Here is a 15,806-nt window from a genome sequence, read left to right as displayed (position 1 = left end):
AACATATTAGCTGGAGATCTGATGGAAATTCAGGACTAGAGGAAGAAGTGGGAAGGAAAATTCGAACTTTTAAGTAAAGCTAGAACATTTAGTAAAGTCACAAACATAAAAGCACCTGGCCTGTCTTGCCTTGGAGGCACACCAAGCCCCTAGGGTGTTTAATTTGCAGCCTTGCCTTATATTATTGCAAAGTTTCCAGAGCAATCCTAAAAGCCTCATTAACACCAATAATTATTTATCAGTGAAGTACTAGTATGATCAGGCCATCAGATTGATAAAAAAACAGCCTTCCTCAGAGTGTTGAAAATACAGCAAGCTTTGCTTGTGCCTGGGCATTGGGAAGCCTGGGTCCTCCCCTCACATAGCCAAGCAAGATTAAGATGGAGAAGGGCCTGGGAGAATAAATTTTCACCTCTGTCTGACAATTTTGTGCATCCTCGCTCTCTGTTTAAACACACCATCAGACAGACATTTCCCACCACATTTCTGTGATAATTGTTCCTTCCCCATGCCTAACGTCCAAGAAAACTTCATGCCCTCATCTCACAGGGGATGGAGCACAGCTGAGTTTTCTTATCAAATGAGCCAGACACCTACATGTCAGCTTCTCCACAATGCAAATCAGACTCATCACCAGTGGGGAAAACCCTAAATGAAGTGATTGCCCCTACTCCTTCTGAGCAGAAGAGGGTGTTGACCTCCTTCCTGCTCCACCACCACCAGCCCAGGTGTTGAGGAAAAGGCCTGATCTCTCTCCCCATCCATCAGTGCTGCTGTAGTGCCAATGACACACAGCTGGGATGGAGGCAGCTCTGATGTTCTTCAGAAAACTATACCAGGAATTGGGCCAGAAACAAGGGACAAGGCATCTGGCCAGCCTCCCTCCCCATGCAGCATTCTCTGGCTTTGGCCAGCAGAGACAGAAATGCAGCTCTGCACTAATCCACCAACATTGACAAGGCTCAGGAGGGCTTTATAAGGCAATTCCACATCCAACAGGCATGGATACAAGGGTAATACCTTCTCACCCAGAGTACTAACATCATCCTGCAGCCCTCTCTAACCCTACGGAAGAAAAGTGGTTATCAACCAACAGAAAAGTTTTGCAAAAAGGAACAAGTCTGAGTTTAAACAGAATTCTGAAATCTTAGAATCACAGAATTATTTGGGTTTGAAGGGATCTTCAAAGACCACCTAGTCAAACTCACCCAAACATTTTTCACCAGATCAGGTTGCCTAAAGCCCTCTCCATCACAATCTTGAACAGGGATGGGGGCACCCACAGCTTCTCTGGGCAGCCTGTTCCAATGTCTCACTACACTGATCATAAAAAAATTTCTCTCTTATGCCTAATCTAAACATTTCAGTTTAAAGCCATTACCTCTTGTCCTGTCACTGCAGGTCTTGGCAAAAACTCTCTCTCTGTCTTTAAGTCCCCTTCAAGTACTGAAAGGCTGTGACAAGGTCTCCCCTGGGGATCAGGGTGGGTCAGGCTGATTTAGTCCTTAATAAGACAAAAATAAAGTTTGAACCAACATAATTCTGATACTGTACTGGAGAGCAGAAGAGGGTGGGCACAGCTGCAGTGGAGAAAAAAGTAGTAGAAGAGTTTAATTCTCGACCATCTCCACCAGAAATGCCTGGGGACAATAGAAAAGTAACACAGCCCATCATCAGGCCAAGCTGACAAAGAAAATGCTCCCACCAGCCACATCTGCCTGGCATAGGCAGGCAGCCACCATCAGTCTGGGAGGTTTTCTCAGCCCCCAAACTATTTAGAAGTCACCACAATTCAGGTAACTGTGGAATATGGGCTCCAAGAAAACCAGCAAAGTCTCAAGCTACAGTGAAAGACATATGGAGACAATTAGGAATCATGTAATGAAAAGGGACAGGCATGAAAACAGAGGCAGAGTCCCACAGATCTCAAGCTCTCACAGTGAGCTTCAGGGATGTGTCTGCAGGGACAGGAGTTTTGTGACAGTCTCTTTAATCACAGGCTCCTCTCACACTTGAATCAGGCTTGGGGCTGCAGCCTCAGACTTCAGGACACCCAAGGACTGTGGCTCCAAGTGACTGGATGATATTTCATTTCACTGCATGTCATTTCTTTCCCACACGCCTCATTCCCCTTTGTGCACATCAAGGATGGAAACTTTGGCAAAAAGACTGAGAGAAATTCAGGGTGAGCATTAGTTACTATTTTTGACAGCACTAAAACAATATATGAAAAGGGAGTTTGGGGTTTTTTGTTTTATTTTTGGTGGGGTTTTTTTGCTGTGATTTGTTGTCCCTGACTTGCAGCTTAGAGGGGGAAAAACAGAAGACAATGTCCCATCTGATGCCTCCCTGATGGAGTGACAGAGGCTGGCTCTACCAGAGCACTGCAGAAGTTGTGCTTTTGGGAGAGTATTGTTTTTATTTCAGGAGAAAAAAAAAAAAAAAAAAAAAAGAGGAAATGAGCAATCCCAGAAGGAAAGGGTCTGAATGCTTCCTCAGGCTGCATCACAGAGAAAAGAGATTGCTATTGTCAAAGGGTGCTTCATTGTTCTGATCTTTCAGAGAAACCTCAAAATAGATCCAGAAATGTATCAAGAACAGAAAACAGATCTGTTTCTTTGGCTGCCCATTTGCAGTCTGGCTGGTGAGACACAGACTACAGCTTAGCAGTGCTAGTTACCCTGGTTAACCCTTGCTCTTGAAAATCACATTTAATAAGAATTAAAAAAAAAAAAAAAAAAAAAAAACACCACCACTTTGGACCCATCAGGAGTGGGCATATAGAGAATCCAACTTTCCCTCATGTTAATAACCTCACTGATTTTTAGTGAATTACTCACCAAGTCAGGACTGCCCTCCACTTCATCATCAGCCCCCTGGCTAATCAATAGCAACTAGTTACTACAATAACAGATCAGGCTCATTTTTCCTTTGGTGCCACTTTCAAATATCACACCCACAGTCTGCCCTCCCTACCAGATTGCTTCAAGCACAAACTTCCATCCAGGAGTCAACCTCCTGGCAATACCTCCAAGACAGAAAAGTAGGATGTAAGAGAGATGCAAGGGCACAAGGATTTCCTTAAGGATCAGAAAATGGCTCTTAACCCAGGAAGCAGTGGGATTTACCCCTCTTAGCATCTTTAGCAAGGCTCCATCTCATGGGAGCAGCTGGAATCAGCCAGGGTTGCACCTCTAATCTCTCAGAGCTAAGGACCCTCTGCAAGAGGAAAAATTGCTGATAAGATAGATAGATAGATAGATAGATAGATAGATAGATAGATAGATAGATAGATAGATAGATAGATAGATAGATAGATAGATAGATAGATAGAGTGAGTTCCAGCACAGCATCCCCAGAGCTCAGCACTGCTCCTGAGCCACAACATCTGCCCAGGAGGTTGCTGTAGGCACAGACATGCTGCTCTCTTCCATGAGAGTCTTGGGACTCTCAGTCCCACCTGCTTGATAAAGCAGCTTGGACATGGCTGCAAACAGCCCCTCAGGAGCCAAAACTGGCATGAAGAAGGACAGACAGAACAAACACAGGTCAGAGGTGAAAAGGTTTGTCTTTCTTTGTCCCCAAAAAAGAGTTTCCTGTGTTCAGATGTTGGGGAGGCTGGTGTGAATAGATTCAGATTTTCTGATGGGTAGATGACAGCAGTGCTGAGAGGCAGAAAAGGATCATCTTCCTCACAAGTCAAAGCAGTAACAATTGGCCTTTAATCTTCAATATCCTGTAACAGGCAACTTAATCAGTCTTGTACTCCAATGACTTAAATCAAGATAAACATTTTAAAAACACCTTATCATTCCTATTCTGATATCATACTGACCAATCAGCTTGTTTTCCACCCTCAGCAGGCCTTGCTTGAGTAGAAATAATCACCCTCAGCTCCATCACACAGATTCAGGAGCGCTGGGAAAATACACAGGAGGCTGATTGAACAAAAGGCGCTTCAGGCCTGCTGGGGTCAGAATGTGTATCTGTATGGGAGGTTGGACTCATCACTAATCCAGCTCTGTTTTTAATGAGATTGGTTCCCATTACAGCAAAAGGAGATCCATGGCTTAATTTGCCAAGGGGACTATTGTCACAGAGTTTAGGGAAGCAAAATAATCTTATCAGTTTGAACTTGAACCTTGCCCTCCAATTATATGGACAATGTTTATGAAAAGAGAGATAAAGAGATTTTCATTTATCCAGCAAGAAAAATGGATTGGCTGACACCAAGTATTCAGTTTCCTGCAGCTGCTGATAGACCTTTACTGTCCAGCCCCTGGGCTGTACCATTGCCAAATGCACTAACTACTATCTGTGCACAGTAACTCTGCACCAAACCCAGGGCAAATGGCACCAAACACATTTATGGTCCAACTTATTGATACAGCAGAGTCTCTGCTCCTGTAGTAAAGCCAAAGTGAAAGCCTGGGGCTGTCAGCTAAAGACAAGCAAATCCAAATCAGAAAAATGTTTCACCCACTCTTGCTGAACATCTCTCTGCATCCCCCTCCAACCCATCAGCTCCCCTTGGCTGCTATAGAGGCCATCCTCTTCTGGGAGTGCTGCATCCCCCACACCGCAGCTAAAACAAAGCACATTATGGCAAATAACAGCCAAGCTTCATCTATTCTTTTTTCCATACAACCCATTCCATCCAAGTTGTTTGGCTGAACAAAACCCCAGCTCCCTCCTTTATTGTGAGGCCAACAATGCAGGAGCATGTGAGCACAGCGTGGGTCACAGATGTGCGCGCTCCGGCACCACCGCGAGCTGCGGCATCGCCACACTCACTTTGACACGGCTGGAACCTCTTTCAGCTGGAATTCAGATGAGCACATAAACCAGGAAGCAAAGGGTGTTAACACAACAGAAGTGGCTCCTGCACAAAGGATACATGAAGAGAGGGGCATGCTTTGGAAACAGTCAGATCAACAACCTCGGTTTCCAAGGGGTTACCCACACAATAAAAATCCAGAGGGAAATAAACTCAACAAATCCCAGAGGATTTATTTTTAGCAATATCACTTGCACTGCAGGATCTTTATTTGTGCCCTTGAATAGATACACAAACTTTTTTTTTTCTTCTTTTATGGAGGAACAGAAGCAAGCAAAAAAAAAAAAAAAGAAAATTGGAGGGGGAAATGTCTTAAATGTCTTCAAAACTCATTTTAAAAGATCTTTTAGAATGTGTTTCAAGGACTGACCCCAAATTTGTAACTCAATTTTAAGAGCTCTTATCTCATCCTAAAAGTACCCTGAAAGGATGACTGCCCTAGGGAAAAAAAAAAATAAATAAAAAAAAAAAAAGGAGGAAAAAGAAAAAAAGGAGGAAAAGAAAAAAAGGAGGAAAAGAAAAAAAGGAAACCACTATGCAAAACAAAACCCTTCTCACAACTGCACTTTATGGCTCAGATCATATCTGCCAGCTGGCCAGCTGAAGGTTTCCTATAATATCAAACTCTAGCTCATATTACACATAAAATACAGGTGTAATGTTGCCCTTTCCTTAGTGTACTGTGTCTGGCTGTGATGGAGTTAATTTTTTTGCAGCAGTTTGTACAGTGCTGTGCTTTGGATCCACAGCCAAAACATTACTGATAATATATTAATGTTTTAGCTATTGCTGAAGAGCTTTTGCACTGCATCAGCACCTTGTCTGTCCCTCACTCTGCCTTCCCAGCAAATAGATTATAGGGTGCACGAGATTTTGGGAGGGATACAGCCAGGCAGGTGGCCCCAGCCAAGCAAAGAGATCTCCCATGCCATGTAGTGTCACGTTCAGCAATAAAAACAGAGTGGAGTGGGATAAATCAGCTTAGGAACTGACTGAGCATCAGCCTGCCTGTGGGAAGCAGTGGTAATGACTTTGCATCACTTATTTTCCTTTTTTTTTTTATTTCATCCACTTCTCTTTCACTATTTTTATGTCATTCCATGAGTTTTCTTGCTTTTAGTCTTCCCTCCCTCTTCCCCTGTCCTACTTGGAGGTAGGAAGTGGAGGCAAGCAAGCAGTTGGGCAGTGCTTGGCTGCCTACAGGTGTTAACCCACAACACTCAGTTCTGTGCACTTGACTTTGCAACTGAAATGTCCATTTTAACCTGTGCAGTCCAATTGCACACAGATAATATAATACTGGAGAAGGAACTGCGTACTGAGTACATTTCTTCCTGCTTACCACAGCTTAAGAGAATAGATAAGGGGCTGCTCCTGGAGAAGAAGGTGGATACTAAACAATCTCTGAAATACTGGGCAAGTTGAGCTCATGATGCTAATCTCTCTGCCTTGGATCCTTATCTGTGCAATGCAGGTAACATTCCAGACTCCTTCCAGAAGGGTAAGTACATCCCTGTAAGTACATCCCTCACAACAAGCAGAATAGGGTTTAAATAACATAATAGGATTTAAATACCATTAAACATACAGGAAATAAGGCCCCAGGGCTATAAAGAACAAAAGAATAAAGAAAGCAATTTTAAGACCACTGTTCTGTGCCCTGGACAACATAGGAATCCCAAGGAATTAGAGAAAAAGAATGTTCTCATTAAAGAGTAACATAAACACCCAAAGGGCTGGACTCAAGCAGTTAAGACTACCTTAATTTTAACATTTCTTAACTTCCAAATGTTTGATTGAATAATAATACTGTTATTCAAATGTTTCACACAAAAGTTAAACATTTTCCAAACCAAACAGCAGAATTTTGTCCCATAGCATCCTGTGGGCACCCAGGGCCACAGCAGCACTGCATGTACAGACCCCACGCAGACCACAGAGAGGAGATTTCCCAAAGACTGAGGCCCAAAACAATAATCCATAACCCAGCCACAGGAGCTCAAGTTACCACCTATCACTTTAATTGCACCAAGTCTCTGCACTCTTGGCCCAACGCAACTTTTAGGAAGAGCGTGTGAGCCAAAAGCCTTTGCATAATACAGCAAACATGGGAAATTAATGTCAGGAATTGCACCTGCTGTAGAGCAGCCTTAATTTCAACACCAGCCCACAGTATGATACAGAAATCACAGAGGAAACATTAGCAGAAAATCCCCACACTGCTGTGTTTGTTTCCATATTTACTAATGGGAGTAAAAGCCCACTTTAAACCCTTGAGGCTGATACAACACATGTTGATAATATCACAGCAGCAAAACCACAGGCATCTGATAGTAGATGAAAATAAAATAAAACAAGCACACTGGGGGTCTCAGAGTAGGTGGTCTGAATGGCCCCTTCTTGACAAGCAGCCCCATCAGGTACCCAGTTTGTCAAGGATTTTGTCTATCTCACCTGAAGTCAGCTCCCTCTCACACTCTGAGGATTCTGATTCTTTTATGGGCTGCTGGGGGAGTGAAAAAATCCCTCTTCTGGCAAACAGTGTATTGATATCAGGTCAAAAGTTGGTGCACAAAAGTACACAGTGAAGTTTTTTGATTGTAAATGGCTGAGGAATCTCCTCTAGGTCTCTAGGCCTTCTTCCCTAAATACAACATTAAAAAAAGTAAATGTATTTTTAAATCTTTCTTCCTCTTTGTTAAGAATGTGAGATACTTTACCAACAGCTGGATGTGAGCTCCCCTGCCTGCCACAACTAAAGTGCTTGGACAACATCTCCTGCAAATTCCTCAGCAGCACCTACATGCATCTGTTCATTCAAACACACTTCTGACACCTGAGTTCTCAGAGGGTTTGGCCAAACTGCAGCTCACACACACACTGCACCATCTTCATGCAAGGATCCAGATGGATCCAAGAGGGATTATTGAACAGCAAGCCTCAGCATCCAAAGGACCCCCATCAACACTGACACCACAATTCAAGAGCACAGAGCATATCTGAAAAGACTCAGCCAAGATTTACTTCCTGTGCAACCCAGAACTACCAACTCATCATTGTCTCTCTGATGTGAGAAGACACACACTGAGCTCCAGGCAGCCAGGCACTGCACACACTGAAAGGGGAGACATTCACAGTTTTAATTACTACAAATGAGTTCATACCCTCAGTTAGTGAGCTGAGCCAGGCACATTTGGATTAGCCCAAACCCAGGCTGAAAGAGCCACAATTCACCATCCATCCTCAGGCAAAAGAAGCAGCAAAGTAAATAAATAATAATAACAGGTAACCCAAGCAGCTCTCTTAAGCATGTTCCTAATTATTACTCCTACACTAGTTTTAATCTAGAAGATGAGTTGGGATTAATTTCTGTGGTTCTGTTCATTCTGTACAGCTCTTGGCAAGCCAGCAAAGCTGCCTCACAGCTGAGCAGATTTTGGCCTGTGGCTGCCTTTTTGAAAGAGCACAAAAATCCCAGACAGCAGCAATGCTGGATCAATGAGGCTCAGCACTGGAAAGGACACAAGGAGCCTTGTAGTATTGTACCAAACCATCCTGACCAAAAATCCTCTCAACCACTTTGAGGGGCACATTGGACCTCTTCCTGCAGGCAGTCACACACCTTTCAAGGGACACAATCTGTGAAACTCTTTGGTACCTGTATAAAGAAATTACAAGAGCACAAAAAACCAAAACAAAATGGGCAGTTGCTTTAAATGGTCCGTCCCCCCACCCCCAGGGATTGGGATTGCTATTTTGGAGCAGAAAACAAAAAGTTCAATCTATACCTGCACAAACATGCCAAGCATAAGCAGCCAGTCTCAAATAAGACATGTAAACAGCCCTGGTGTTGGCCAACTAAATCACTGTACACCCACCTAAACACAGCCCAGGCCAATCTTCAGCTCTGAACACTGAGCACTTTGGGAGATCAGGCTGTGTTTAAATTAGCATCAACAAAGGATCAGCACAGTGCCAAGTGTAAATACACAGTTTTTCTCCTCCTGCAGAGACTGAGCTTATTCTCCCCACTCCCAGATGAAATTGTGAATTTAGCTTCTAAGTATCTCAGTTGAAAAAATAATAAGTCAAAATTCTCACTTTTTTATTTTTAGTTGACCAAACTAAAAATATAAAATTTGTGGCATATAAAATGTGCTTTCACAGTGCCTTAAGTCAGGGAAAATTTTTACCTGAGGATATAAACAGTTGCTTTCTTTAATTCTGCAGCAGTTGTATCCCTGATAACACAGAGACATAGGAAGAATGCTGCAAGGACCATTTCCTCAAATTGTCTGTGCATCTAGTGGGATACTGGGATACTTTGAAGTCATTAAAACTACCAGAGCAGATTCTTTTTTTCCTTTTTTTTTGTTACTACTAATAAATAAAGTATTCCTGGTACTAACAAAAGTCTTCATCATTTTCTGGGCTTCTGCAATTAGTAGATACAATATAAATACTGCCAGTGATCACCCAGACGTTGGGATCCCTGAGGTCCCTTGGCTCCTGCTGGCAGCTGTGATGGCCAAACCAGAGGATTTCCACGTGACAGGAGCCAGATGCACACATATGGCTCTTGAGCTTGGAGTCACTGCCTACATGAGGTTTCACACAGACCCCTCATGAGACATCCTGGCACCCACAGCAGCCCCATCCATCCCTCCCAGACTGTGTCTCCTTTCCCTGGCTCCACAAACACCAGCCAGCAGCTGTGTTTTTGCAGCAGTAACAGCAGTGCCCCTGGTGACTGCCCAGGACCACAAACACAAGGAATTGGAAGCACGTGTTTGTCATCCCGCAGCTCAATTTGCTCCCCTCAGCTGTCAGTAAAAGTAAATGTTGAATATTTTTACAGTCAGCAGGCACAGAGTCTCCCCTCACAGCATTTTCATCACAACTGTTGGGAAACCCACAGTGTTTTCTGGAGCATGCCTCCATACAGAGGTGGACAGAAACCTGTATCTTTGCTTAAAATGGTATTTGGTATGGGTAACATGGCTTTGTTGATACCATGGAGCTGCATCCCTGCTGATAAACCAGAACAACTCTCTCAGGCACCAAAATAGCCCCAGCGTCTGTGATGATTCTTTTCCTGCTCTCCCAAGAGCAGCAGATCTGGCACTTGGTACCCACCCAAACTCCTACTGATTTCCTCCTCCAACACCTCCCAGCTCTCTGAGGTCTTTAGACTCTTTTCCACAGTCAAGCAGATACATGTGACACAAACCCCAGCTGCAGCTTCCCCCGTGAGAGCCCCTCAGCCACGGCTCCCAGACACAGCCACCCCCTTCAGCTCCCACCCCATGCAGCCACATCTCCAGAACATTATCAGAAGAGGCCAAGTGGTTTTAAAGCAGCTTTGATGAGGTTTTGGATTTTGTCAGCTCTGCAAAGGAGAATTTCTGTACCCCAGCATGGGCAGTTTGCCCTCAGTAAGCCAAACTGCAGCCCAGGCAGCTGGGATGGATGGAGTAGCACATTCAGCCTCCAGCTGAGGAGGAAAAGATCACCTGGGGCAGGGACCTCTCTAAGCAGCAATCTGAGGTCCATCCTACCTCATCACTCAGAGCCCTTCCCCAAGACAAAGTATGGAGGTGGCCTGGACATGGCCCAGGCTTTAACCAAAGCCTAAAGCATGCCTGCTTGCCCCTAAGCTCAAAAATTCAACCCTCATTACTGAGTTACAATTTGTTTTCCAGTGTGGTGGTATATCTACCTTTCTCTTGAAAATTCCCTCTTTTACAGCCTGAAACCTTCAACACATGGAAATCCTGAATCCCCCTTGACACCATGGACCCATTCAGGGCTATTAGGCACTCAGAAGCTGTTAGCATGTAGATTTTGATGATAATTTGGTGAATGGAGTTGTCAAACAAATTGCCTTTATTATGGACTGATTAAATGCAATCAGGGAGAAGTGCCTTTCCCCTCCCCAACTCCAGCCCTCATCACTCAAACAAACACACTGAGCCAATTAGCAGGGAGGTGGCAAGAGCAGCTTTCACTTGAAACCTGATATTCTTGGGGAAAAGGGAAAAAAAAAAACCCAACCAATCACCACCAACAACAATAATAACAACAGCAACAAAAATCTTCATGCTTTCAAAACCAAAATGAGCCTCCAGGGAGAGGTTCCAAAAGCTACCCAGGGCTCACCTGCAGGGTGTGGATGGGAGTTACCTGTGTTCATCTGGCTCCATGCCACATCAGCTCCCTTAAGCAAAGTGCTGCTCACATCCAGCTTGTGCCAAAATCTAATGCAAAGAACATAAACATTAAAGCAGACCCAAGGGGAGCAGCACTACCGGGGCTGGTTTTTCTTTCAGCTGAGTTCTCCTGTATCAAAAAAGGCACTAGCTCCCAGCCAAGCTGTTTCCATGCCTAGAAAACTAAGTTTTTGGCTTAGATGCTTGCAGTGGATTCTCTGATGTCTGTAAATGCTTGAGTTCACAACCCTTTCTGCAGTATGGAGGGACCTGTCTCCATTAACATGAAACTCGTGGCAATCCCATAGATCTGATGCCACCATCCTTCTGCCCAACATGCCTGAAATCAGCTAATAAACAGGAAAATCCTTGAGGAGAATCAGAGCATGGCATGATACCAACACAAGTTTAATTCCTTGCAGGTATGCAGCTGGAAGTTAAATGGTCACCTTGGCAGCTGTGGGCAGAGCAAAATTCAACATGTGTTTGCATGACTTAGCTTCAGAGACAGGAACATCGTGGCTGAGCAGAGAGAGCACACAGGATATGAGCAATAGCTGTTGACTAAGCTTTCAATGCCTGCATTTAAAGTTAGCACCAAAGCCTACTTTTGGCCCCATTTTCATTAACCTTGTCCCTCTGAGGAGCAAGGCCTGAGCACTGCACACGGATCACTGCCTCCCAGAGCCCATGCAGAGAAGCTATGGCACAGCTTCCCCTGGCAGGGGCAAGGGCATTGCTCTGTCTTAGACTCTCACTAAAATTAGAAAGGGCCTAAAACAAAGGTCAAGTTTTATCAAACAGCAAGGATTTTGGAGAATTCATTGCTGCTGCAGAGATTAGCACTAGAGGTTTATGGTTAATGTACTGAGATTGAAAAGACCAGATTCTTACCCCACACCTCATCACAGTCCTCAAGTATCACCTTTAACATTAGGGGAAAGTGACACATCAAGACAGCAGGTTCTAAGTCTTCAAACAGTCCTGAGCACAAGAACAGATCACAGAATGAGATTAAACCAAGACGTCATTCTACAAGGAGCCACAGAGAAAAAGTCCAGGTCTTCTTAAGAAGTGGCTGCAAAGTGCCTGATAAGTCCACTTTCTCCCTCAGGATCTGCTTCCTACCCCCACACCCTGCTACAAACATCAATGTTTAAAGAACTATTAAAGAAAACAACTTCAAAACTCTTCACATAGTTCAAATACTTCACTTAAAAGGAATTTGAATTCTTACATCTCAGATTGCACCAGTCCCCAGCAGGACACGCACTGCTCATGTTCACATTGTGGCATTTGAGGTGTTCAAACAGGAGGGATGGAGTGTGCTGTGTGCTCAGGGGTTAGAAATCCCCACCAGCCCTGCTTGTGCTCTCTTGTGAGAGCTGAGACTCCATTAGCCACATCTCTGGGCACCTCCTCAGGGTGTGCCTTGCCATGACCTACATGAAAATCAAATCCTCCTGCAGCTGAGAGATACAGAAGACCCAGCCAGTGGAGAGTACTGGGAGCAGTGGGATGTGGTTGGGTTTGAAGTCCTTGGTGAGTCTTTTATCCAGCCCTATTGCAGAGCTGCAGCATGAGAGTCAGGTCAGTGCTGCTGACTTATGATCTGATTAGAGCTCAAGTCTTGTTGTCCCTGAGCTTCTCCCTCCAGGGCTGGACCCACAAAGTCTGGCCCCCACCACACAGCCATAGCCTATTACGAACAGCAGCACCTCCTTGGTAATGCTGGGTCAAACCAAGCTGAGAAGCCAGAGAGGTTTTGCTGCTCTACAAGGTCTACAGGACTGAGTTTTAAACCCCCATTCTTCCCCAAAGAGCATCAGCTGCTGTCTCTGGACAGTAGTGCTATTCATTTGCAAGCTGGAAAAGCCTTTACATCCCAAAGAGCTGTGTCATCTCCCTGCAGCACCAACTGCTGCAGAAACCTCTGTGGGATCACAGCAAGCCTTACATTCCTCTGCAGTAATACCCAATACAAATCCACTCATCTCCCTGGGGTGTAGACAATTTATGTTTTGGATGCACCACCTCTAGGTGGGATGGCATACAATAAAGCTGTAAGTTGCCCCCAAAGATTTTCACCTGTTCAGTTCCAGTCATGCCAGAGAAGAATTCAGAACATGCTGAAGTATAGAAAAGGGTATAACAGGCCAGAAATAATTACAGTCAAATAATATTAGAAGGATGTCCTCCTTCCATTCCTTAAGCTAGCTGACAATTCACTTACAGGGATAACAGTGACAAACAAGATTCTCCATCAGGTAGGAAGAGTTCCCTGGGCTGCTGCTCCTTCAGAGAGGCACACAGTGCAAATCCTCATGCATTGCAGGGAGGTGGATGGGGTCAGTGCAAATGTGCTGGGAAAGCATAAGGTGTGATTTGGGAAATGCTGTACCTTTCCCTACCCCCTATCATCTTGTGGGTACTCAGCTCCTGAGCTTATAAAACTACATTTGAGCTGCTACACACTGGGTACAGCCCTTTCCTGCAGCAAATCATGTTTCCTGTCCTGCAAGGTACAGTCAGTCCGACAAGACTGGGGACATTTGCCAAGCCTGCTATCAGGAAACATAGGTTGGACCTGGCAGAAGGTTTCAACAGTTATGGAAACTCATGGGAGGTTGTGCTGTGGGGATTACAGACCCTGCTTCAGAGTACAGTCTTGCCACACACATATGCAGGGATACTAGCCACCCCTCTTCTCCCAAAGCATGATAGTTCAGTTGGATGCTACAGAAAACTTTGTTATCAGCAACTTTCTTATCCATTTTTTAAAAGAACAGCATCTGGTCCCCCTGCCAGCACCACTGAAGCCTATCTCATTTCCTTCCACTGTTGCAGCTATGTTGTACAAACACCATGTAAAGCACCCTTGCCCTGGGACACCTGGACACATTTTAATGCTTGGCAGTTTGGCCTGGCTGGGAAAACTTTATCTACATTTCAGAAAGACAACTCCTTTCCCCGCTGCAGCTTTGGCTCCCATCATGCCTACTCCATGCACCCCATCTGAATCAACTTGCTTGCAAGCAGGAGCACAGAGAAAGCTCAGTGCCAAGAAAAGGATAAAAGCACACCAGAAACAGGGAAATGCCTCAGTCCTTTCCATTCAGAAGCAGATCTGCCTTGAATGGGAGCCCCCAGGACTGATGTGCCCCCAAAGGAGACTGAATCACAGGCAAGCCAGCCCCCTTCAATTCACATTAAGACTTCCAGCACCGTACATATTCTTTCCCCCACCCTCCACCACAAGCTCCTCCTTTCTAACACAAATTTCCCACAGCACACAGACACATGCACTCCCAGGCAGTGAGCAGCAGTGCTGGGATGTGTTGAAACCCAAGTCCAGTGAGGTTCAACCCTTGCAAATTACTCTTTTGCATCAGCAAACTATAATTGGCAGCTCTTATCCACTACAAGAGTTTTGCAAAACACCCCTAAAGAGTATGCCAGGCTAGTTATTCACACTAAGACCCAAAATTAGAACCAATATCCTAAAAGAAAAGTGGCCCTCACTGGGCACTCCCAAGCAAAATGATCAGCCCTGCTGAAGCTGCAAAATGAATTCTGTTGTTTTGTCAGATCCACATGCATATCCAGAAAGAACAGAAGCAGAAATATAATTTTAAATCAACTAGCGCAGCTATAAAGTTATAAAACTTACATGGGACTCCAGACTTTGAAAGTGCTGGGTATTTACCTGCTGTGTACAACTCCAAACAAGTGCTATCAACATTTTTAGATTCAGAAGATATTATTAAATTAGACTTTTTCTTGCAGTTTAAGAGAGCACAGGCTCAGAATATAATTTGTTCTGTGCATGCACCTCCTTTATCTCAGCTCAGGGGGCTTTTGCAACAACCAGGAGCTATATGTTAAGAGGAGGGAATCTGGCCCACTACAAAATAATTCAGACTTGCTATGTGAGCTTTAATTTACACCCTAAACCATCCCAGTCTCCTAATCTGCCTCTTTTCACTCCTTTGAGAAACACAGAGCAAAACGTGCTAAAAACTTACACAGGTTAATACCATTCCTGCTACAAACTTACACAAGTTAACACTATTGTTTCTCTTGTTCCCAAAGTTAGTCAGACGAACTCTTTTGAAATTGGTTCGCTGATTATGGAGACAGGATTCTAAGAAACTCAAAATCCTCGCACGGAAGACGCTTTTCATCTTTGGCTTATTTTTAAAAGATTCAAATTACTTCCCACATAACTATCCCAGATCTGCTCACATCCCCTTTCCCCGAGCTGCTCCTGAGCACTGGGATAAGAGCCCCCAAGCACGAGCAGCACACGGAGGGATCGGCGCTTCTCCCTACCTGAGAAGTCTGCAGAAGTCTTGGCAAAGTTGCTGAAAGCTGTCAAGCACATGAGTCCTAGGAGGAAGGTGGGGGTGGGCAGCACATCTGGGCAGCACATCCTTAGGTGTCCTCACGGCTCGTTTTCTTCCCGAGGAAAGGAAAGCTGTTCCTGTCCCTGCCCAGCACTCCTCATTGCCCGGAGAGCAGCGTTAGTCCCATTGCTGGGAAGGCTCGCAGCCAGCGGCGGGGAAGGAAAAGCATTCGGCACACACGCACACACACACACATCCCTGGGAGTGAATGAATCCCGGCTGACGAATGAGACAGACCTACCTGAGCCTTGGCGGAGTTCCCAGGGTCCTAAAAGGCACCTCTTCACCTCTTTGCCCAAATTTGCTGCAGCCTTGTGCAGCTGTCCAGCTGTGGCACTGCGAGCTGCACTGGGG

At 44.8% G+C, this 15,806-nt stretch overlaps 1 protein-coding gene across 2 annotated transcripts in view; it reads right to left on the bottom strand.

The window, feature by feature from the left end:
- The window catches only part of EVA1A (eva-1 homolog A, regulator of programmed cell death), a 204,635-nt gene extending 189,064 nt beyond the window's left edge, over positions 1-15,571 (bottom strand). For both annotated transcript variants that reach the window (XM_063150943.1, XM_063150944.1), the window contains exon 1: positions 15,379-15,571. In XM_063150943.1, coding sequence (XP_063007013.1) covers positions 15,379-15,478 — 100 coding nt within the window. In that variant the 5' untranslated portion in view covers positions 15,479-15,571. The remainder of the gene's footprint in view (positions 1-15,378) is intronic.
- Between the last annotated feature and the right edge of the window lie 235 nt (positions 15,572-15,806).

Source organism: Melospiza melodia, chromosome 3 (assembly GCF_035770615.1).
Source record: "Melospiza melodia melodia isolate bMelMel2 chromosome 3, bMelMel2.pri, whole genome shotgun sequence".
Classification (NCBI taxonomy): domain Eukaryota; kingdom Metazoa; phylum Chordata; class Aves; order Passeriformes; family Passerellidae; genus Melospiza; species Melospiza melodia.
This window is presented reverse-complemented; position numbering and strand designations above follow the sequence as displayed.